Source organism: Aedes aegypti, chromosome 1 (assembly GCF_002204515.2).
Source record: "Aedes aegypti strain LVP_AGWG chromosome 1, AaegL5.0 Primary Assembly, whole genome shotgun sequence".
NCBI lineage: Eukaryota > Metazoa > Arthropoda > Insecta > Diptera > Culicidae > Aedes > Aedes aegypti.
This window is the reverse complement of record NC_035107.1, coordinates 92,253,527-92,277,125: the sequence shown is the minus strand read 5'-3', so window position 1 is coordinate 92,277,125 and position 23,599 is coordinate 92,253,527. Positions and strand designations below refer to the sequence as shown.

The following is a 23,599-nucleotide window of genomic DNA, read 5'->3' as shown; positions in this document are numbered from 1 at the left end:
TTCTATTAGGAGTTCCTCCAGAGTTTATATCAGGAGGTCACCTACGACTAACATCAGGATCTTCTAGGGATATCATAAGGAATTTCTCTAGGCATTCAATCAGGAGTTCCAGCAGGAATTATATCAGGAATTCCTCCAGGGATTTCATCAGGAGTTCCTAAAGTGATTCCATATGGAATTCTTCAAGGGATTTCGTCAGGAATTCCTCCTATGATTTCATCTGGAGTTCCTGCAAGAATTCTTCTTCTTCTTGGCATTAACGTCCCCACTGGGACATAGCCGGCTTCTCAGCTTAGTGTTCTTATGAGCACTTCCACAGTTATTAACTAAGAGCTTTCTTTTCGAAAGTTGCCATTTTCGCATTCGTATATCGTGTGGCAGGTACGATTATACTCTATGCCCAGAGAAGTCAAGGAAATTTCCTTTATGAAAAGATCCTGGCCCGACCGGGAATCGAACCCAGAACCTTCAGCATGGCGTTGCTTTGTAGCCGCGGACTCTAATCACTCGGATGGGATACCTCCAACAATTCTTCAAGGAATAAATATCTCCAAGGATACTCAAAGGTTATCAGGAATTCCTCCTAAGATTTTTCCGGAAATGTCTCAGGATTTTATCACCGGAATAACTCTACAGATTTCATCGGAAATTTCTCAAGGATTTTCTTAAAAAATATCTTCAGAGATTCTTGGGGGTTTTCAGAAATTAATTCAGCAATTTTACCAAAAAATTTTCTTATAAAGATTTCACAAGTAATTAGGGAATCCATCAGTATATCCTCAAGTGACTCTGTGAGGAGTTCCTCCTAGGATTCAAAAAAGGAATTCCTTCAGCGATTCGTCTGAGAATTTGTTCATTGATTCCAACAGGAATTGCTTCGAAAATTTCGCTAGGATTTCCTCTAGGCATTCCAACTAAAAGCCCTCCAGGAATTTCTCTAAGGATTCCACCAGAGGTTCATCCATGGATTGGATCTGAAATGCGCCCAGATAATTCTCCATGATTTCCATCAGGAAAATCTTCAAGGAATGAGCTGAAATTCTCATACGGGTTCCACTAAAAAATCTTTTAGGAGCTTCGCCAATATTTTTCCGTTGATTTCACCGGAAATTCAAGAAAATCTTCTGAAAGTTCTTCCAAAACATTCTGGAAAAAATCCTTCGGTTCCTTCAGAGATTTCACCAGTATTTTATCTAACTATTTCTTCCGGAATGGTGTTTTTTAAGAAATTTCGCCATGAGTTCTTCCAGAGTTAACAATAGAGTTCGCTAGAAACTCTTTACCAGAAATATCTAATACAGCTTCGCCAGAAGTTCTACCAGAAAATACTTCAATGATTTGACTAGGATTTTCCTTCTTCGAATTTTTCGGAATTATCGGAAATTCTTCCAGGGTATCAATAAAAAAACCACAGGTTCAAATGACTTTTTTTTCTGGAAAACCGCGAGTTAAAGTTGGATTTTTTGGAAAATTTCTGGAAAAAATCATTGAATAATTTATACTGAAATCATTGGAGGAATCACCAAAGAAAACACTGGAGAAATTCACTGGGGAAATTCCTTAATATATCTCCGTAAGAACTTTTAAATCAATCCCTGAAGGAGTTTCTACAGGATTCTCTAAGGCAATTCCTCGTGGATTCCTTGGAAAAAATCCTCCAAGATATACTGGAAGGAATTGATGGGTAAATTCCTTTAAGAATCCTCGGAGAAATATCCGGTAGATTCTTAAAATAGTTCCTTCAAAAATCCGAGGTCGAATGCCTTTGTATCCTTAAGGGATAGTATCCCTGGGATACAAAGAAAAATCTTTTAAGGAAACACTGGAAGAATTCATAAAATAATTTATTGAAGATTCCCTAAAAGAATCCCCTAAAAGTAACCTGGGGGAACCTCTCGAAAAATTGCAAGCGGAATTCCTGGTTAAATCCCTTGTGTGAAATTTGTTTTGAATTCTTTTGCAGTATTTCTTGCTGAATTCCCAAAAGCTTCCTGGTAGAATCTCAAGATGAATTCCTTAATGAATCCTTGGAGAAATTTTGGGTGGAATCACTGTAAGAGTTCCTGAAGTGAATCTCTACATGTATTTCTGTAGGAGTTTTTGAAGAATTTCTAGCAAAAATCGCGTAAGAATATCTGGAAGAATGAAGGATTTTTTGGAGGTATTCCTAGGGAAAAGTTTTTGATGCATAGGATCGATGGAGGAATTCCTAAATACATCTGTGGAGGATATTTTGGAGGAATTCTTGAAGGAAGCATTGAATGAATAAATCCCTCGGAAGTTTTTGTGTAAATCTCTGGAGGACTCTGTAGAGAAAATTACAAGAAAGAATCGCTGAAGAAATTCCTTTTGGTTGAATTTAAGGAGGAGTCCTAGGAGAAGCCCTGAAAAAATTCTGGTGAAATCCTTATGGGAATTTCTGGTGATAAATGTATTGAGAAGTATCTGAAATAATTCGTTATGTGATTCCTGAATAATGATATAACTTTTAGAGGAAATAAAGGAATCTTTGAAAAATTGTGATAGCAATCTCAGGAAAAATTCTTGAAGTCAGCCTTGAAGTAAACTCTGAAAAATTACTGAAGAAATCACTTGAGGATTTTTTTGATCTTTGAAGGAATCAGTAGAGGAAACCCTGAATAATTAGCAGAGGAAGCTTTGAAGGAACCTCTGGAAGAAAGCCAGCCTGAAGAATTTTCCTCGGAAGAATTTCTGGGTAAATCTGTGGATAAATTTCTAGAGGAATTGTTGATGAAATTTCTGGTAGAATCCCAGGAAGACTTTCTGGTGGAATCCCTAGTATAATCAATGGTTCTGGAAAGACTTCAAAGTAGAATAACTAGAGGAAACCGCTAAAGACTCCGGATATAAACTTTAAAGAAATTACCCTAGCCATTCTCATATCGATGACTGCTCAGAATAATCCCCGATAGAGATCCCTCATAATTTTAGAGTTCTGCCGGAATACTTAGTGCGAATTGTAATTGTAATTCCTCCTCAATATCCATTTCTTCCGGTATTTAAATTCTGAAAGTTCTGCTCTTTCTCACAACGATTATTGCTATAAAAATATTCACCCCCACAGCCACAGAAATCGAAAAAAATAACAATCACATATTCATTAGGCTTGCCGAGAGCATTCAAAACATGCGAAGAAATATGGTGTTGCTGCAACAAACTTTGACAGTCGGTCAAACGGTTGCAGCAACATAAATCGGTTTGACTAACTTGGGGGCGGAGTCAATGTTGGTCAAACCGTCTGAGCGTCTGTGGGCTGCATTAGTGTTCCTAAAGGCTCCATCATTAGTTTCCATCGTAAGAAAGCACCGATCCTGGTGAAGAATTTGTTTCGCGTGTAAACTCTATACGAGACCTGGGCGTTATTCTCGACACCGAATTCATTCATCTTATTACGAGGAGGTCGTGAACAAAGCACGTCGTCAACTAGGATTTATCATACAAAGGAATTCCGCGACCCATACACTCTCGAATTATTCCAATTATGTACAAAATTACAGAAATCAAGTCGGTATTGGGAGTCATATTTTATGATTGGTCATTTTGGCACTAGAAAACATTCACAAAATGTGATGTCAAAATTCATATTTATATATGCGAATTTATTTTTGTACACCACACAAATGATTATTTTTATCATGAATGTGTAACAGAATCACATAAAACCAATGATTTTAATCTCCTCCTATATAATAAGACAGGTACGATGACATTCTGTACCCAGGGAAGTGAAAAAAGTGAAGGAATCCTTACAGGAATTCCCGGATAAAGCTCTCTTGGGGGACGGACCTGGTGTAGTGGTTAAAACATACGCCTCTCACGCCGAGGACCTGGGATCGAATCCCATCCCCATCCCCGAGATAGTCACCAAAAAATTCAGTGACGACTTCCTTCGGAAGGGAAGTAAAAGCCGTTGGTCCCGAGATGAACTAGCCTAGGGTTAAAAATCTCGTTAATAAGGCTGATACAAATATTTATTTTCTTTTATGTCACCCCCCCCTTCAAAAATCCGAAAATTTTGAAGGGGAGAAAAAAAAATTCATCATTTTGGTTTTTTTCAATTTTTAAAGTAAAAAACAAGTAAAATAATGATCCAGAGGACGATTAAAAAAAGTTTAACAACTATCATTAAAAATAATAATTTCGAAAAAATAACTTTTTTTTCATTTTTATTTTTTTGTTCCTTATTTATTTTTATCCCCCCCCCTCGTACCTTCCAAGTGGTCTCGGACATAAAAGAAATTTAATATTTGTATCAGCCTAAAGATAGAAAAGAAAATCCCGGATAATTCAAAAGAGTAACAGATGGAAGTATCTGTTGCAACATTCTCAAAGTGATTTCTGAGGAACTTCTGGGCTGTATCTCTGATCGTTTCGGCCGAAATAATGGATTGTAAAATATGGTATCGAAGGAAGTTTTCAGGACGAATTCTGACGTCATCCATTTTTTGTTTTTTTCATATTTGATTTATGACAACCACGTAAGAACTAGGCACAACCCACAGCCCACACTGAAATAAAACACCAGTTAGGTTTATCATTATTTCAACATTGAAGAAGCGAAAAGGTGCCCCATTGAATCATTGTTTTCTTTATTTGATTTTCTCGTTTCTGCTTTATACACATTTAAAAACTTCGTTTCTGGCCATTTTTTCGGTGCAACCCTTTGCTGCGGCATTCATCTATACATCATACACAACTATTTACACAGTCAGTTTTGTTGCACTCCTCGATGCGAATTACACAAGTGTACAGACTTACTTGTACCTATATAAAATAATAATTTATAGTTTTTGTTTTGTTATCTACGATTAGCTTGGTTTGTCTTGATTTTCTTTAAAAAGTGCTCACAATATGTTTCCGTTCGTCGGTTTGATACGCTTATTGACACATAAATCGCACTCACGGCTTAAGTTCTGGCTCATAGCTCTGGTTTTCTTCTTATTATCTTTTTTTTTGCTCAATAGTAGCGGTGGTGACGACGGTGGCAGCTTTCGGCGGCGGCGCGGTTCAGCTAAAATTGTCTCGATTGCACGCACAAAAACTATAGGAATTAACAGAATTTAACTAAAGCTCGCTCATTGTTTGTTTGCAGTTTCTATATAACATCTCTCGCTGTGCTCTAAAACAACACACATCCGACTCGATCCGGTCCATTCTTCTCGCTTGGGAGTGCGACCCTCAGAGGATCCCAATGGTTGGTTGGTTGATTGAAAAATAGGCTAAAATTTTCTAATATCACGTTTTACGTTCCTTATTATTGCCATAGTCGTCTTCGTCCTCGTTGTTGTTGTTGTTATTGTTCGCTTTGGGCAGAGGATTTTCGTCCCGATTAAGTAGCTCCTTCACCTTGTGCTCCCACATTTGTGGGTTCGCCTGGACCTGGAAAAAATGATATTAGGTCATTAATATGAAGACATAAATTGGAATATTTAACATAAGCTAGTCTACTGAATCCACGCTTGAAAATTGTAGGTCTTTGAAGAAACCTAACATGCCAAGTCAAATCCGAAGGATATGCCATGATTTTGGCAAGCTGTTCATGACATGCATCACAAGACTGAACCAAAGCTCGTTATATATATCGTTATATCTTAGAAAGAAAAAAAATTTGTTAAAAAGACGGCTAAATCTTGGAAGATTGATTCTTGGCAGATTTGGTAAATTATATATTTGGGACTGACTAAGGAAATGTTTGGAAACGGTGATAGATTTACTGCATAATCTACTAATATATTATTACGTAATGTTACTTATATGCCCGAAATCTTACTGCACTTTAAGCCTCTGGGGGTAAAATGCTTATAAAATGCAGCATTTCATTCCAAAATAATGTTTTTAGTGGCCATATTTCCTGGTTTATTCCAGTTTTCACTTAACGAACACGACTACGGTGCAAACGCGACGGACTTACTTTAATTACGGTGCGATAGCCATCCTGGTATTCACCAAGTGGGTCGCATTGGAGTCTTCAACGTAGTGGTCGATAGCCAAGATTGGATAACATCCAATTGGGTCGAGCTAAATCAAAAGAATCCTTTATTGTCTGAAAGTTCTAGGGTTTTTATACCCTGTCAAATACAATACAATGCATGTGTCTGAAAGAGTGGTATAGATATGTAAAGGAGACGACTGGAGTGACAAATAGCCAAAATTGCCTATCCTTGCATTATCGATTCTTTTGGGTTATTTGCTTCAAGTGCCCATGGCTTTGTAATTTGAATCCTCCGCGCTGCGGGCTATCGGCCCTCGCGCCACACAAGTAGAGGTAGAGAGAGAGTCGATAGAACGGTGCGCCTTGGTGGTTAATGACTTCCAGATGTGTTGTTTACAATTGCATAACTATGCGTTTTTGCGCACGGTCGTTGCTTTGTTATTGGTGAGTAAATTTTATTACAGTTTGACTTTGCATATATGACATTTGTGTATTAGGGTATGCTACACCATCCCCCTTTGGGAGAATAATGTAATGTAATGAAATTATTCTAAAAGAAATGTCTCTCCAGTTGACTCTTACAAATGATTATATATATATATATATATATATTTTTTTTTTGTACAATGTTGGTACTTAATTCTACTATAGTTCTAACCGAATTTTTCACTCCGTAGCTTTGAAGCTCGGAACATTCACCTACCTCATCTATTTACTTATTTTTTTTTTTATTTTTACTATTTTTTGTTAGAGGTTAGGCTCGGTGGAACTCTTACTTAAAATTAAGCTCTTCTTAATTATGCTCTTATTAGTCTGTTTTTGTGTACTGTTAAAGATTTTCCAGAATTGACATGTTTTATTTCACAGTTTGGCTCGCTAATTGATATTACTTGATAAGGTCCAATATAAAACGAATCTAATTTTCTTCTATTTTCGTTTTTCAGATATACTGTATCATTGATTGAAATCGGTAGTGGATTAATATTGTTGTCAAATTTTTTTTTTCTTTGATGTTTTTGTATAATTAATTTCTCCTTTGCTATTGCTTGTGATTTACGTAATTTATATGTTAATTCGTTCTTATATAAATCAAAATTGTATATTGGTTCATTACTGGTTTGTATAATATCCTGTGGAAGGTTTGCCTTTTTTCCGAAAATTAACTCAAACGGTGTGAAACCATGTTCGGTGTGGGGTGTTGTATTGTACGCGAATTCGTAAAATTTAATCCAGTCATCCCAATCAGTTTGATGTTCATTAGTAAACGATCGCAGGTATTCGTTCAAACACCTGTGATTCCTTTCTAATGATCCAATTGATTGAGGATGATATGGGGTTGAGAATGTTTGCTTGATTTCAAGAATTTTGCTGATCTGTTCTATTACCTCGTTATTATACTCGGTACCTTGATCAGAACGCATTTCAGTAAAGTGTCCATATGTTAATATGAATTCTTGAACTATACCTCTTGCTATTGTATTTGCCTCCTTATTTTGAATTGGAATAATTTTGATATATTTTGTTAAGTCGCACTGTATAGTAATACAGTAACGATTGTTATTTGGTGTTCTAGGTAGTGGACCTACCGTATCGATGGAAATTACTTCGAATGCTTTGGACGGTGTTGTTGTTATCACCATTGGTTGTATAGTGTGCTTCAATATTTTATTTCTTTTGCACAATTCGCAGGCCTTGACGAATTGAACAATAGAATTTTTCATATTATGCCATTTGTATTTTCCACGGAGTCTGAGGTACAGACGATGCTGTCCTACGTGACCTCCAATAGGGGTATTATGATGATTAGTTAGAATATTCCTAATATCATCTATGTTATTTATGAAGATTGGTTCTTTAAAAATTATTTGTAAATCCTTTAATGTTTTATTTACCATTAGTTTGAATAAATTGATTGGTACCATTTTAAATATGTAGTCATCTGCAGACATTGCTATTTTCCTCGTTTTGAATCCCTTTGTAATTTTTTTTTCAATTTTTGGAAGAGCATGCACTAATGCGTGACTTCCATTTCTGACATCTTCGTGCACTTGTGCGTGAAGTGTTTTGTTATCTTTCTTCAATATTTTAAATTTGATTGCATTGTTTTCTATTTCTGTCGACAGTTTCATTAATTTTCTTGCTTCATAGGGATTTTCAATTTCATAGCACAAGAGGTGATCAATCTCTGTGTTTTCATTTATATTTTTCTTATTATTGCTAATGATATTTTTCTTTGTCATAGATCTAGTATTTACAACTAGTACATCTACTGCTTTTAACATATCTGATGTAGTTACTATACGTGATAATGCGTCAGCTGCTACATTTTCCTTACCCTTAATATATACAACATCAAAATCAAATTCTTCTAATTCAATTCTGATTCTTGTCAGCTTTGAGGTAGGATTTTTCATCCCAAAAAGGTAGACAAGTGGTCTATGATCGGTTCTGATGGTGAATCGTTTACCATACAGGTACGGTTTAAAATAATTTATCGCCCAATGTATGGCTAATAATTCTTTAAGTATGGTCGGTTTATTTTTCTCTGCTTGTGTAAAGGTTTTACTAGCGAAAGCTATTGGTTGGTCTCCTGCTTCTGTAGCCTGTGACAAGACAGCTCCGCAACCTATATCGGATGCGTCTGTCGTTAATGTAAATTCTTTAGAGAAATCGGGATACTGTAATATCCTAGGAGACATTAAATTATGACGTAAAAGATTAAATGCATGTTGGCATTCCGAAGTCCAATTAAATTTAGTATTCTTTTTAAGAAGTTGATTCAAAGGATATGCGATTTGTGAAAAGTTTTCGACGAATTTGCGATAGTAGTTGCAGAAAGCAACGAATCTTCGCACATCGTCGGCATTTTTAGGAATAGGGTAATTCTTGATTGTTTCATATTTTGATTCATCAGGTATTATTCCTTTATCCGTTAACTTATGGCCCAAATATGTAACCTCCGTTCTGAAAAATTTACATTTCGAAATGTTTAATTTTAATTCGTATTTTCTCAATCGTTCGAAAACTGATCTTAAATTTTGCAAATGGTGATTCAAAGAACATCCAATTACCACAATATCATCTATATAGACAAATGCACGCTCTGGGGTTAACCCAGCCATAGCGATGGTCATCATTCTTTGAAAACTATTCGGGCTAATGTTTAATCCAAATGGTAGTCGTTTAAATTGATAATGACCAGAATTTGTCGAAAATGCTGTAAACTTTCTTGAATTTTCTTCTAAGGGGATTTGATGGAAACCAGACATCAAATCCAAAGTGCTGAAATATCTAGCTCTACCAAGCTGATCTAAAATGCTATCAATTCTTGGTAAAGGGAATTTATCTGGTAGAACTCTTTTGTTTAGTTGACGAAAGTCTACTACCAAACGCCATTTTTTATCATTGTTTTCTGATTTCTTCGGTACTAGTAGTATTGGCGAGTTATAAGATGACACAGAAGGTTCAATAATGTCCTCTTGTAGCATCTTTTGAACTTGCCTTTCCATTTCTTCTCCTTGCGAATAAATTGTTTTATAATTTGGAATGTACACAGGAACATTGTCGTTTAAGTTAATGTTCTGTTTGTAAAAATTGTTGAATGTTAAAATTTCATCGGGCAGACAAAAAGTGTCTTCATATTCAGTTATTAATTTTTCAAAATCATTTCTCGCGTAAGTGGGAATTTCATGCATATTGACTTCTGACAAGATTTTTGCTCGTCGTTCTGATTGAGTTTTGTTAGCCTTCTTGGGTTTACAGACATGAAAATTTTTAAGCGGTTGCATTTTTGGTTTGAAAGTTGCATATGCGATATAAGCTACGTCATTTGTAGTATTAATAAATTTGAATATGGGTTCTTTGGCTGATATTATTGTATTGCCACAAAATATTCCAGGTTGAATTTCTTGTGAATATACAACCATATCTTCTTGTAACTGCATTCCTGGTATATATCGAGTAACTTCATGACGAGATGGTAGAAACAACATTTTCTGAAAATTATCTTCTATTGGTATTGAAATCTGTACTTGGTCTATCGTAAAGGATAACAACCATGGTTCATAGTCAATTTTGCAATGATATTTAGTTAAAAAATCTCTTCCAATGATTCCATCTGTTGGAATTGGAAAATCATTTTTTTTTTTTTTTACTTATCTCGTTTATTTGGCAGGCTCAGGCGCCGTAGGGCATAACAGAGCCGAAATCTTTTCTTATTTTTACATTATTTACATTTTGATATTTGAACTTATTTTAAAAACTATGTTAGTTTGCGGAAGTTTTAAGGTTAGTGGATACATTTGAAACAGGGAAGGAAAGGATTTTTTGGAATTTCTTAAGCTACTTAGACTACTAAGCTGATGAAGCTTGAAGGGACAGGATGTCCAGATCTGTAATGAAACTAAACAGAAACGGTTTGTGGGAGACACGACGAGAAGAGGACAATTTGAATGGGAAAAAGAAAGACAGGGAACGAACACAATCAAACCCGGATATTGATACGCTTCAAAAACAGATGGATTAAATTCATATATTCTAAATCAAGGCCCGCCAACACTTCCCTGACAGGTTTCTGCTGTTTTCCTCGGATCCGGAGAGTTTCAGTCAGCTCAGATCTGACGCCACGATGCTCAACGCATCCCCACACAACATGTTCGATATCCTGGTAAGCCACGCCGCAAACACAGAGATTGCTTTCTGAGAGCCCAATACGGTGGGTATGTGCGCTTAACGAATAGTGATTGGACATAAGCCGACACATGACACGAATGAAATCACGGCTCATGCCCAACCCCTTAAACCATGGCTTTTTCGACACCTGTGGAAATATGGAATGCAGCCATCTACCCATTTCTCCGTCTCTCCATTTCTGTTGCCAGCTGATCAAGGTCTCCCGACGGGCCAATGCAAAAAATTCTTCGAAGGCGATTTGACGCTCGTAAACATCGCCTTCTTTTGCGCCTACCTTAGCCAGAGAGTCCGCTTTCTCATTGCCAGGAATGGAGCAATGCGAAGGGACCCAAGCTAGGGTAATAGTGTAAGAGCGAATTGACAAAGCACTCAATGCCTGGCGTATTCTATTCAGGAAGTACGCTGAGTGCTTCACCGGCTTCATTGACCGAACAGCCTCCAGAGAACTTAAACTGTCGGAAAAAATGAAGAAGTGCTCGGGTGGGAGAGAACTGATGTACTCTAAGGTGTAATGTATAGCTGCTAGTTCAGCAACATATACAGAACATGGTTTTTGAAGCATGAAGGAGGCGCTATGAGAAACGTTGTAAACACCGAAACCAGTGATATTATCCATTTTTGACCCATCAGTGAAGAATTGTCGGTTCTCGCTGACATGCCCGAATTTACTTGCAAACATGGGAGGGATAAACTTTGAACGAAAGTGATCTGGTATACCATGGATATCTTGCTTCATGGACAAATCAAATACTACAGAGGAACAGTCGAATTCAAGGAAGTTATCACGATTGGTGTTAACCGAAGATGGACTAACCTCCAGCGTCATGTACCAGTAGTACACACTCATGAAACGAGTTTGAGGGTTATGTTCAAGCAGCTTTTCGTAGTTTTCAATAACCAATGGATTGAGAACCTCACAACGGATGAGGAACCTGAGTGTTAACTCCGCGAAACGATCTGTCAGGGGCTGTACTCCTGCAAGTACCTCTAAACTCATTGTGTGAGTCGAGTTCATGCAGCCTAGCGCGATGCGAAGACAGCGGTACTGAATCCGCTGTATCTTCAGCATATGTGTTTTCGCCGTGGATTGAAAGCAAAAGCTACCGTACTCTAAGACCGACAAGATGGTTGTTTGGTACAGCTTGATCAGATCTTCCGGATGGGCTCCCCACCATGTTCCGGTTATAGTTCGCATGAAGTTGATTCGTTTTTGGCATTTCTGTGTCAGATACACAATGTGTTTCCCCCAGGTGCATTTGGCGTCGAACCAGACCCCGAGATATTTAGAAGACAAGCTATGAGTGATTGTCTTACCCATGAGTGTAAGCGGAAACTTGGCAGGTTTGTGTTTCTTTGAAAAGACAACCATCTCAGTTTTCTCCGCAGAGAATTCGATACCCAGCTTTAAGGCCCAAGTAGACAAATTGTCCAGAGTATCTTGTAAGGGTCCTTGTAGTTCGGCTGCTGTTGGTCCTGTGACAGAAACAACACAGTCGTCTGCAAGCTGTCTTAACGAGCAATTTTCCATGAGACAGTCATCAATGTCTCTCACATAAAAATTATAAAGAAGGGGACTCAGACATGATCCCTGGGGGAGACCCATGTAGCTAATTCGTGAAACTGACAAGTTGCCATGAGTAAAACTCATATGCTTCTCGGACAACAAATTGTACAAAAAATTGTTCAAAACTGATGAAAGGCCACTTGCGTGGAGTTTGTCTGAAAGGACATCAACACAAACTGAGTCAAAAGCACCCTTAATATCCAAAAATACTGAACCCATCTGTTCCTTTTGGGCAAAGGCAAGTTGAATTTCTGAAGAAAGCAGCGCAAGACAGTCGTTCGTTCCTTTGGCTCTGCGAAAACCAAACTGTGTATCTGACAGCATGCCATTCGATTCAACCCATTTATCCAGCCGAAAGAGAATCATCTTCTCTAACAACTTGCGAATACACGACAACATCGCAATTGGGCGGTACGAATTATAGTTCGACGCGGGTTTCCCGGGTTTTTGGATGGCTATTACTCTCACCTGCCTCCAGTCATCCGGAACAATGTTACACTCCAGAAAGTGATTAAACAAGTTCAATAGGCGCCTCTTTGCGACGTCAGGTAGGCCCTTAAGCAAATTGAACTTGATTCGATCCATTCCTGGAGCGGAATTGTTACATGAAAGGAGAGCAAGTGAGAATTCAACCATCGAAAAAGGTCTATCCATGGCGTCCCTATCCACCGGAATATCTCGTCGCACGCGATCAACAGGAACGGAATCCGGACAAACTTTCTTAGCGAAATCGATAATCTACCGAGGAGAGCTCTCTCGATCTTCATTAACCGACGATGTATTACGCATTCTTCTTCCGACGGTCCAAAGCGTTCTCAACGAGGTCTCACGTGATAATCCTTCCACAAAATGACGCCAATAACCGCTTTTCTTCGCTTTGACCAAGCTTTTAAACTTGCGTTCAAGGGAAGAATAGCGCTCATAGTTGTCAATTGAACCACGTTTCCGGAAGTCTTTAAACGCGGCGGATTTCTCGCGATATAGTGCCTTACACTCTTCATCCCACCACGGATTGGGAGGCTTCTTGCGAACCGACGGACCAGGCACAGGACGGCGTTGGGCTTGAAGAGCGCTGTTGAGAATCAACTCGGATAAAAAGCGATACTCTTCCAACGGAGGAAGTACTTCTACCGCTTGTTCTCCATCAATGATCGTTTCCGCGTACTTTCCCCAGTCTATGTGCTTTGTGAGGTCGTAGGCGAGATCGATGGATGAAGACTGTTGTGTTCCATTGGAAATTGAAACTACGATCGGCAAGTGATCGCTACCATGGGGATCCTGGATTACCCTCCATGAACAATCCAGCGATAACGAGCTTGAACATATTGAGAGGTCTAAACGGCTATCCCTAGGACTTCCATCTTGAGCTGGAGGTGCCACTCGTGTAACTTCCCCAGTGTTGAGAATTGTCATATTGAAGTCGTCGCAGAGGTCATATATCAACGTTGATCGGTGGTCGTCATACAGTTCCCCCCAGCCTGTTCCGTGGGAGTTGAAATCCCCAATGAACAACCGTGGTTCAGGCATAACAGAGCAGATGTGAGAGAGATCTCTGCGAGATATCGCCGATCTCGGAGGAAGATATATGGAGGCGACACTGAGGCTTTTGCCTCGGATAGTCACCTGATATGCAACGACTTCAATGCCTGACATCGGCGGCAGATCGACTCTGTAGAACGAGTGATGCTTTTTGATCCCCAAAAGCACTCCTCCATATGAGTCGGATCGATCCAGGCGAATAATATTAAAATCATGGAAAGGAAGGGTCACATCAGGTGTTAGCCATGTTTCTGATAACGCAAAAACATCGCACTGTAAATTACTAACTAAAAATTTAAAACTATCTAATTTAGGCATAATACTACGACAGTTCCAGTGTAGAACAGAAATCATATCTTCGACCTCTGTGGATAATTTATCCATCAAAAGATATGATCGTTGCAAGGAGGGGCATTCTAGAAGCCAGTTGCTTCAAAAGAGGAGTCACACATGGAAGCAATCCTTTGACAATGTTCTTCACTGGGTCAGAAGCATTGAAGAAATTAAGGATGATATCTACAATGCCAGAAAGCGTAAACATTGGAACGCCCTGAGGTTGCCCTAGGGGCTCCGAATGCGAACTTTCTTTTGGCTGAGCAGTTTGAAATTTTGGAATATTTGGGATTTTAGATTTTCCCGGTAGTGGCGGAAAGTCTCTTTCCTCTTGGAGTTTGAATCCAGGAGGTGAAAGCTTTGAGACTTTCGCGACAGGCTTAGTATTTGTCATGGCTGGTGGGTCATCACTGCTAGACAGATTCCGAGGCTTTTTTGTAGGTCTCTGGAGTCTCACACGCTTCCTCGATGAACCCTTGAAAACGAAGGAAATTCCTTCACCAACCTCAGAGTCGGAGCCCTGATCATCAAGAGACAGAGAAGAGTAGATATTTTGGGATTCAGCAGACGGAGCAGCCTTTTTCAACATCTCGGCAAAACTACGCCGAGAGCGCTGCTCTAATGATCGTCGCTGATGTTGCTGCCGGCGTACGTACGTCGGGCAGTTTTCGAGGGCATGTGGTGGACTTTCGTTGCAATAAACGCATTTTGGCGGTATACTACATGCACCATCCACATGTCTCTCCCCGCAAGAAGCACAGCGAGGTTTATTGCAGCAATACTGGGCAGTATGGCCCAGCTGCTTGCAATTTGTGCAATTCATTACCTTCGGTACGTACAGCCGCACAGGTAAACGAAGTTTGCCGATTACAAGAAAATTCGGCAAAGCAGATCCGGAAAAGGTCACACAGAAGGATTCAGAATGTGAATAGATCTTCTTTTCTCCCACCAGGGATACGGAATGCAATTGCTTGCATTCCAGTATGGGGACAGATGGGAGAGAAGGGTTTTTGAAGCGACCACAACCCTGCATCAATTCTTCGCAGGTCATACTGCCTTCGGTGACCACTCCCGCAATCTCAACCCGATGGCTTGGCAGATAAGTTTGGTACTCACGAGTAAAGAGCTCACAGGCCACAATCTCATTGGCCTGTTTACGGTCACTGACGGTGACGCGCAGCTTACCAGAACCCACTGTGCCAATGGCGACAACGGAAGAGAATCGCTTAGTCAGATCCTTACTGATCTGAATAGTGTTCAACCGTTTGCCTTTGGATCGAAAGAAAACAACAAAAGTCCCACCAGAGTCGGGCGGGTAGGCCTTGAGGCGAGGGGACGTCGGAGATGGTAGAATATTGGTGTCCATTTGAGACACATCAGATTGAGGGGACACACATGGATTGGGCATAGAGGTGTTTGTGTTTTGTTGGTTCAACACATTCGAAGACTCAGTGAGGGGATACGACGTTCCCCCGCCATCATCATCTACACCCATTGCGGTAGCTTAACACCGCAAAGGGCGCACGAATAACTCAAACTAACACTATTCACAGAAATGGAAATTGAATCAAACTGAAGAAAAAAAAAAAAAAAAAAACATACAAAGGGGAAAGGGAAGAGGGAAAACTTTCACACGCAGTAAAAACTAATCAAAAAAGACGTGAAGAGGAGAAGGACAACGAGAGGTACTTATCTTTTACTCTATCCACGCTGGCGTCGTCGATGCTGTAACCGATGGGCGTCTACGCTTGGGGAGAGGTAGCAAGTAACGTACGACCATTCGCTGGGACGCGTAGATGTGTGGTTGATCTCCGCTGTCCACGCTATACGCACACCACAGACGATGATCGCACTGATGAACTCTGCACTGCACACAGGTAGCACACGGGACGGGGTGCGAGCTGCCTTCGATGATACACGTGATCAAAAAAGGACGGTCTGGTTCCTGGTTCGCTGGTACGGTGTATGTGTGGTTGGTCTCTCACTGCCTGCCACCAACCAACACAGGCGTCGATAACGATGGTGACCACTGTCGGTGTGGAGAGCGCACCGCTGTGCACGCTATATGCACACCACAAACGATGATCACTCAGGTAGCACACGGGACGAGGTGCAAGCTGTCTTCTACGATACACGTGATCGGAAAATAACCACGCAATGGCGAAAACGTTCAATACTTTTGCGCAAAACTCGATTAATCGGCAACACAATGGCTTCGCCAAAAGTGTTCCGCTTCCAAGCCGAACTAAGGCTCTTCACTGCACTAAAAACACTTTGCAATAGGCGTCGAAATACCAAAGATTTGGAAAAACGGGGGTGAACCCGGGCACACGAGAACTATCGACTGTCTCGCACGGTAGCTCAACAAGGAATGAAAATCATTTTCTACTATATGGAATTTCTGTTCTACTGATACGTTTTCAATAGATATTTTAGCAAAAGTGCTACCTAGTGACGAAATTCCGTTATGACCAATTCCTGAAATAATACATTTCTCGTTTGGATAGTAAATTTGAGTAGATTTCACCTTATTTGCCTTTATAATAGATATATCAGCACCAGTATCTATTATGAAGGTACATCGAGTGTCTGATAAATCTAAAGATAAATTTACGTAATTAGAGACGGCTGCATTTATAGTGCCTACCGTCCAAACGGTGTGCCTAAAAAATGTTGGTTTGGCATTTGTGTTTGATTATTTTGCAAATTTTGATTTGGCATAATTGATTGTTGAGTATTTTGTTGCATTTGTTGAGCTAGAGGTTGTTGCTGAACCGATTGGTTCATCATTTGTGGATTAGGTTGCATAAGGTAAATCGATGGTCGTCCTCTATGGTTCCATTGACCCCGATAGTTCCCTTGCCCTCTCGTATTTTGGAAACGCGGTTGGTAATGTTGTGGATGATTGAAATTATTATTTCGCCAATTGCCTCCATATCTGTTGTAAGAATTATAGTTTCCTCGTCCGTAGTTAAGATTACTACCTCGTCCACGGCCTCGGTATTGGTTCCTGTTAGCCATAAACATTTGTGCTTGAATACCGTTTGAAGATTTAGCTCTATCTTCCGAATGAGATCCCTGAACCTTTTGTGTTGCATCATTCTCATGTAATTTTTGAATCGCATCGTTTATTTTAGTAAACGTTCCTGCGCGTAATATTGTTTTTGTTTCCGAATTTTTCGTACCGGCAATTAGTGCGTCAACTCCACTTTTGGTGGCCATTTGGGTTGCCACATCTGCTGGAATTCTATTCCTAATGTAGATAGTCTTCAACTCTTGGGTGAGCTTTTCTACTTCTGTACAGAAAGCCTCTGCGGAAGTTGATTGCCTTGTACTTTTTAGCTTTGCTAAAACGTTATCAGCTGTGGTTTTCGGCGAACAGTTTGCCTTTAATGCGTCGATCAATTGATCGAGAGTCGCATTTTCTGGAATTGCTTGCCTAGCAGCTTCTGTTAGTCGGGTTTTTATAAATCGAAGTGCGGTGGCTTTAGCAGCATTTTTAACATCCTGTGATGCGGCTGCGTTATCGTTATCAACGAGGTCTGCGAAAAGTGCAACCGAATCCAGGAATGTATCTAAATTTGTTGGGTTACCATCATACACATGAATAAGTGTGGCACCAGTTTTAATATCTACTTTTGCCATCTTCGGACTAATTTTACTTTTTAATTTGTTGATAAAAAGAATTGCATAACCTAATGAGAATATGCTGATTTCATGTATTGCAGCGAATTCAAGCTTGGTTGATATTAAAATATGTATGTCACTGTAAACTTGTCGAGCTCCCTTAGTTAAAAATAATAATTCTGACTCCTCTATCACCGTTTCAATTTTAGCTAAGGCATCTGTAATTCGCCCGTAATTTAATTTTGCATGGTTCAATTTTTGCTTTAATGTAAATTGCCTATATTTTCTATTGGGCGCTTTATTTAAATTCCTCAGGATATTATTCAAACTTTTCATGCCCTCATCAATAATAAATCTATTTTCAGTTATGTTCATACCTTTGTATTATGTTACTTGATTGGTACATCTGGCAGCGACATGTTATTTAACTGCATCAGTCGTCGTATCAGTCGGCATGGAGCGGCACACAAAACTACTTCATCAGGGTTCGTCTCGTTGGTAATCCTCACGCACTGGCACTCAATTTCACTGCTTCGGGTAATTCGTGTTGTCTCGTGAATATTTGCACTTAACGCCCGGTGTGTAGAATAAAACAAACGTGGGCGGTCGCAATTATGGTCACAGCTTCTATCTAACACGATCACTGGTGGTCAGAAAGCCATTCCAATTATTTGACCTCCCATACGTTGGTGTAAAGCTTCGTGGTGGGACATAACTCCCATCCTTGTAAAAATGAGTAAATTACCCATCACAGTCGGCACCATCTTTGCAGCTATTTGTAACAAGTTTGTTCTTCTTACTGTGATTAGTTGTGACAATGCACTAAAACTTGATGCCTCTTTGTTCACTTTCACTATGATTTGTTCGTTATTACAGATCACTAATTGTAACAGTCCTTGATCTGATAAGATTTGCAATAGTTTCTTAACGTTAGCATTCACTGCAAATTCAACTTCCATGCACCTTTCCCTGGCAATATCCAATTGCTCAAGCACTGATTTTAGCAAATTAAGAGTTGCCATTTTGTAGGTTTTAGTTCACACTTTTTCATTGCAGTTCTCCTTGCATGAATGGCACAGGTACACTGATCAGATTTGTTGTGTTTTTTCCACTGGCTTTTCTGTTTTTTAAATTTTCTATCACTCACGCTTCTGCCAAATTGTTCACACTTTTGGCCAATTTGAACGCTCGATTGCGCTCGCGTTTCTTCAGCATGAAGTACAGAGTCAATAGTAACTGAGAAGCCACTATGCCCAGGATCAAATAAATTAGTGTTTCGTGCTGCTGTAACATTTCAGCATGATATTCTTGGTTGTTGATTATTCGTACTTGTGGGTCCGCATTATGCACTACGTCAGACTTCGAACTTGTTTTACCCATCTTCAACTATTGGGTTTCACTATATGCACTTATCACTAAGTTTATTCATCAGGTTCGATCGGAACGGTCGCCATTTCCTGGTTTATTCCAGTTTTCACTTAACGAACACGACTACGGTGCAAACGCGACGGACTTACTTTAATTACGGTGCGATAGCCATCCTGGTATTCACCAAGTGGGTCGCATTGGAGTCTTCAACGTAGTGGTCGATAGCCAAGATTGGATAACATCCAATTGGGTCGAGCTAAATCAAAAGAATCCTTTATTGTCTGAAAGTTCTAGGGTTTTTATACCCTGTCAAATACAATACAATGCATGTGTCTGAAAGAGTGGTATAGATATGTAAAGGAGACGACTGGAGTGACAAATAGCCAAAATTGCCTATCCTTGCATTATCGATTCTTTTGGGTTATTTGCTTCAAGTGCCCATGGCTTTGTAATTTGAATCCTCCGCGCTGCGGGCTATCGGCCCTCGCGCCACACAAGTAGAGGTAGAGAGAGAGTCGATAGAACGGTGCGCCTTGGTGGTTAATGACTTCCAGATGTGTTGTTTACAATTGCATAACTATGCGTTTTTGCGCACGGTCGTTGCTTTGTTATTGGTGAGTAAATTTTATTACAGTTTGACTTTGCATATATGACATTTGTGTATTAGGGTATGCTACACATAGAACTACCATAAACTTCTATTGGACTCTGAAATCGACTCAAAAAATACAATAATCAATTAGTTTACTGCTCTTCAACACTTGGTCCGCTTTGTCTGCGCAAAAGTTGTTGCAATTTCTGGCCACCCATCCAGATATGTTAAATAGCCAAAAATCAAAATCAAATGCATCGCATTAAGTAATATTCATGAGTTTCTATTGATGGATGAGTAGAATGATAATCGATGTCGGAAAATCTGACAAACCTCTAGATGGATTGGTGGAAACTAGCACCAATCTGAGAAACTTGCTGGATAAATAGCTAGTGAACTTTCTGCGAACTGAGGCTATAGAAGGAATCTTGACCTGCTTTCTGAAAGAACCTCTTAAAAACTCCCCCGGAAGACGATCTAGAGACGTTTAGGAATAACAACTAAAAAATATAAAGAGTTTGTCAGAAACATGTCCAGGAGTTTGAAAGCAAATATAAACAGGTTCGCAATCGCTTGAGTCCACCAGTACGTCGGTGGTCTCCCATTCCTAGGGTGGACTTGCCTAGGCATGGTCGCATCGCATGTACGCGAGAGCACCGCGACCAGCTCATCCCCGCTTAAGCCGAGTAGGTTATGCTCACGGCGGAGCTCCTCTCTAAGTACTTCGTCATTGATGTACGATGTCTTCCACCTACGAGGGCTTGGCCTTGACCTAGCCGCCGCTTCCTCATGTTGACTCTGTATTGTATTATATATATATAGCAAGCATTCCTTATATTAGCCGTATAATAGCCCTATAAGCTTAAAAAGGCGGTCTAGTGGTCATCGGATTTGCACAATTCATTCACACTTGCATTCGTCCAGGACTCCGACGTGTTCGTGCGGAGAAACATTATAGGAAAGACTCCGGAATAGTCGGAAAACCCGGAATAAAACTAATCTGCCATTTGGTATGGGAGATTGCATGGCACTTTTCACAGTCTACGTGATGGCAAGAAGAAGTTTGCCGGGACCACTAGTCTAGAATAAATCAGTTAGAGAAAAGAGCAAACAAATGTTTCCCTTGACAGTAGTGGAAAGATTAAAATAGTTAGCGAAGTTGTGAGAAAAGTGAAACATTTTTAAGAAGCATAATGTAACAAGGTAGAAATTAAATCATTGAAATTTTTAAAGCATTCCAATGAAAGTTACTTGCTCAAATTCACAAATGGTGAATTACAATATATTTAAACATAACGATTTTCTTCTTCTTATGGTTTGTATGTATAGAGCTTAAACATTTTCGTTAAAAACGTTTCTCCAGGTGACCATCTTAAATTCCTGTTTTCCCGGTTCGGTGGCCATCCGCTTTTGTGTTTAGTTCAGACAACTAAGCGAGGTTTTGTAGAGCGATATTCCTCATTTTGTATGAAATTCCCGTGAAAAATGTTGCATGATATGAGATGAACCAGCCTAGGGCTGTAAATCTCAATAAAAGAAAGAAAAATAGAAAGATTGTTCATGAAGCCCTTGTCACGGAGCACCTTGTCTTGCCTTGCGGAGCACAAAGTGCTCCGAGGATCACGATTTGAGAACCGCTGTTTCAGCGAATTATCATGCAAACTCGTAGCATATCGTTTAATGTATTGCTTGGAATGTTATTTCCGACCATTTACAATTACACTGAGACTCTACTAGATGCATTGAGTAAACAGAAAGATGTGTGCAATTATTGGGCTCAGAGTATGCAATAATAGGGACGGGGATATATTTAAAAAACGCAGTAATTGGGTTTTGATAAGAGTTTATGGATATGGGAAACAAATTATCAAAAAGAAAAGATTGACAAATACATTTGCAGGTTATGAGCGTAATCTGATCAAGTTACAGGAGTTATTACAAATTTGATAGCATTATAACAAATGCTGCTTGCATAACTGAACGATAATTGGCATCCCTCTGGGATTTCTCCAGCAATCCTTCTGGAATTTCCCCAGAAATTCTTCTGCTACACGCTATGTCTAAACCAGCAGATTATGCAAATCGAATGTACCTCGGATTTTTTTTCCACTAGAGTTCAGTATTTGGGTTATATTTTCATAATCGGAAGGTTTCAAAATATTCCATCGGTGAAATTTTTCCCATACATTTTGTATGGGCTGAAATGTGTAGGAAAACGAGATTTTCATTGATTATCATAGTCTTTATATGGAAAAATAGCTAAAAAGTGGAAAACATCAAAATTTCACCGATGGAATATTTTAAAACCTTCCGATTATGAGAAAATAACCCAAATACTGAACTCTAATGGAAAAAAAAAAATCCGAAGTACCTACATTCGATTTGCATAATCTGTTGGTTTAGACATAGCGTGTAGCAGAAGAATTTCTGGGGAAATTCCAGAAGGGTTTCTGGGTAAATCCTAGAAGAACTGCTGTGGAAATCCCACAAGGATTTCTGGAGAAATCCCTGAGGGATGCCAATTAATATTTTATTTGGTGCTCATCAAATATCCTTTCACAATTGAGATGTGATAGACATTGGTTGATGTGTCACACTGTCCCAACTGGGCACAACTCGTTTTATAAAGTCTATTACCCTATTAGGACTACCTTGCCAAATTTCCAAGGGCTCTAATAACCCTTTTCCAAATGCTAACATTCTTTGATCAAGCAATGCTCCGCAGTTGCAGAGTAAATGCTCAGCAGTTTCGTTTTCAGCTTGACAAAAACGACACTCAGAGGATTGTATTTTACTTATCTTTTTAAGATGATACCTACTTGGGCAGTGACCGGTTATCAGGCCAGTTATTACCCTAAGATTTCCTTTATTAAGACTGGGTTTTATGAATCTTTTCGATTGCTTGAATGTATCCGTGGCGTTCCAATTGGATTCTACCATGGACATTTCCCAATTTTTCAGTTTCATCTTGAGAGTGTACTCAGGAACACCACAGAAAGGTTCAGGGCCGACAAAGCTCGAAGCTGCACCCTGTCTTGCTAGATTGTCGGCGATTTCATTTCCCTCAATTCCACAATGGCCGGGCACCCAGTACAATGTAACTTCGTTCCTACTGGCCAATTGCTTCAGAGAAAGAATGCATTCCCACACTAACTTTGATCTACATGTGAATGCCTTTAGAGCATTCAAAACTGCTTGACTGTCCGAGAAAATACAGATCTTTGCAAACCTATAGTTTCTTTTGAGACAAATATTTGTACAGTCCATGATGGCTTGTATTTCAGCTTGGAACACAGTGGGACTGCGCACCATAGCGATTACCTTGCTGATACCAGGGCCGAAAACTCCAGCTCCAGTATTGTCGCCCATCTTTGGCCCGTCGGTATAAAATACAATAGAACCTGGACGTAAACTTGGCCCACCAGAATCCCAAGTATAGCGGCTTGGTTTAACCACTTTAAAGGGAACATCATAGTTGGTCTTTGTTGTCATCCAATCTTCTATTATTTTCATATCTGAATTCAAATTGAATTCCTTGATGATCTTCATGTGACCAATCAAATCACCATCTAGTATTTTATTGCTGTTTGCGGTTGACGTGCAAATCTTTTTCAAATGCATTCCAAACGCGGTAATACAAACTAATCAAAGGACACCTAGCAACCGTGATCCATATCACCGCCAACCTAGCAAAGAAAGGCTATCTTTGACTTCGCTTTCCTAATGAAAAATCTTACCGCGTTTGGTGTTCCCGCATTTGATATTTGCATTTCAAACGCACACAGCAATATTATAACGAATAAGCTGCAAGGCATTTTTTGCAGCTTGCAGTTTAATGAATTGATGCAAAGGCAGTATATTAAGAAGGGCATCCAAGGCAACCGATGGTGTACTTTTCATTGCTCCTGTCATTGATATACAAGCAAGTCTT

The 23,599-nt window shown here is 39.5% G+C and overlaps 1 protein-coding gene across 2 annotated transcripts in view; it reads right to left on the bottom strand.

Annotated features, from left to right (window-relative positions):
* Positions 1-4,551: 4,551 nt before the first annotated feature.
* LOC5572543 (protein-tyrosine sulfotransferase) overlaps positions 4,552-23,599 on the bottom strand; it is a 185,377-nt gene continuing 166,329 nt past the window's right edge. For both annotated transcript variants that reach the window (XM_021842478.1, XM_021842483.1), the window contains exon 7: positions 4,552-5,400. In XM_021842478.1, the coding sequence (XP_021698170.1) occupies positions 5,257-5,400 (144 nt within the window). In that variant the 3' untranslated portion in view covers positions 4,552-5,256. The remainder of the gene's footprint in view (positions 5,401-23,599) is intronic.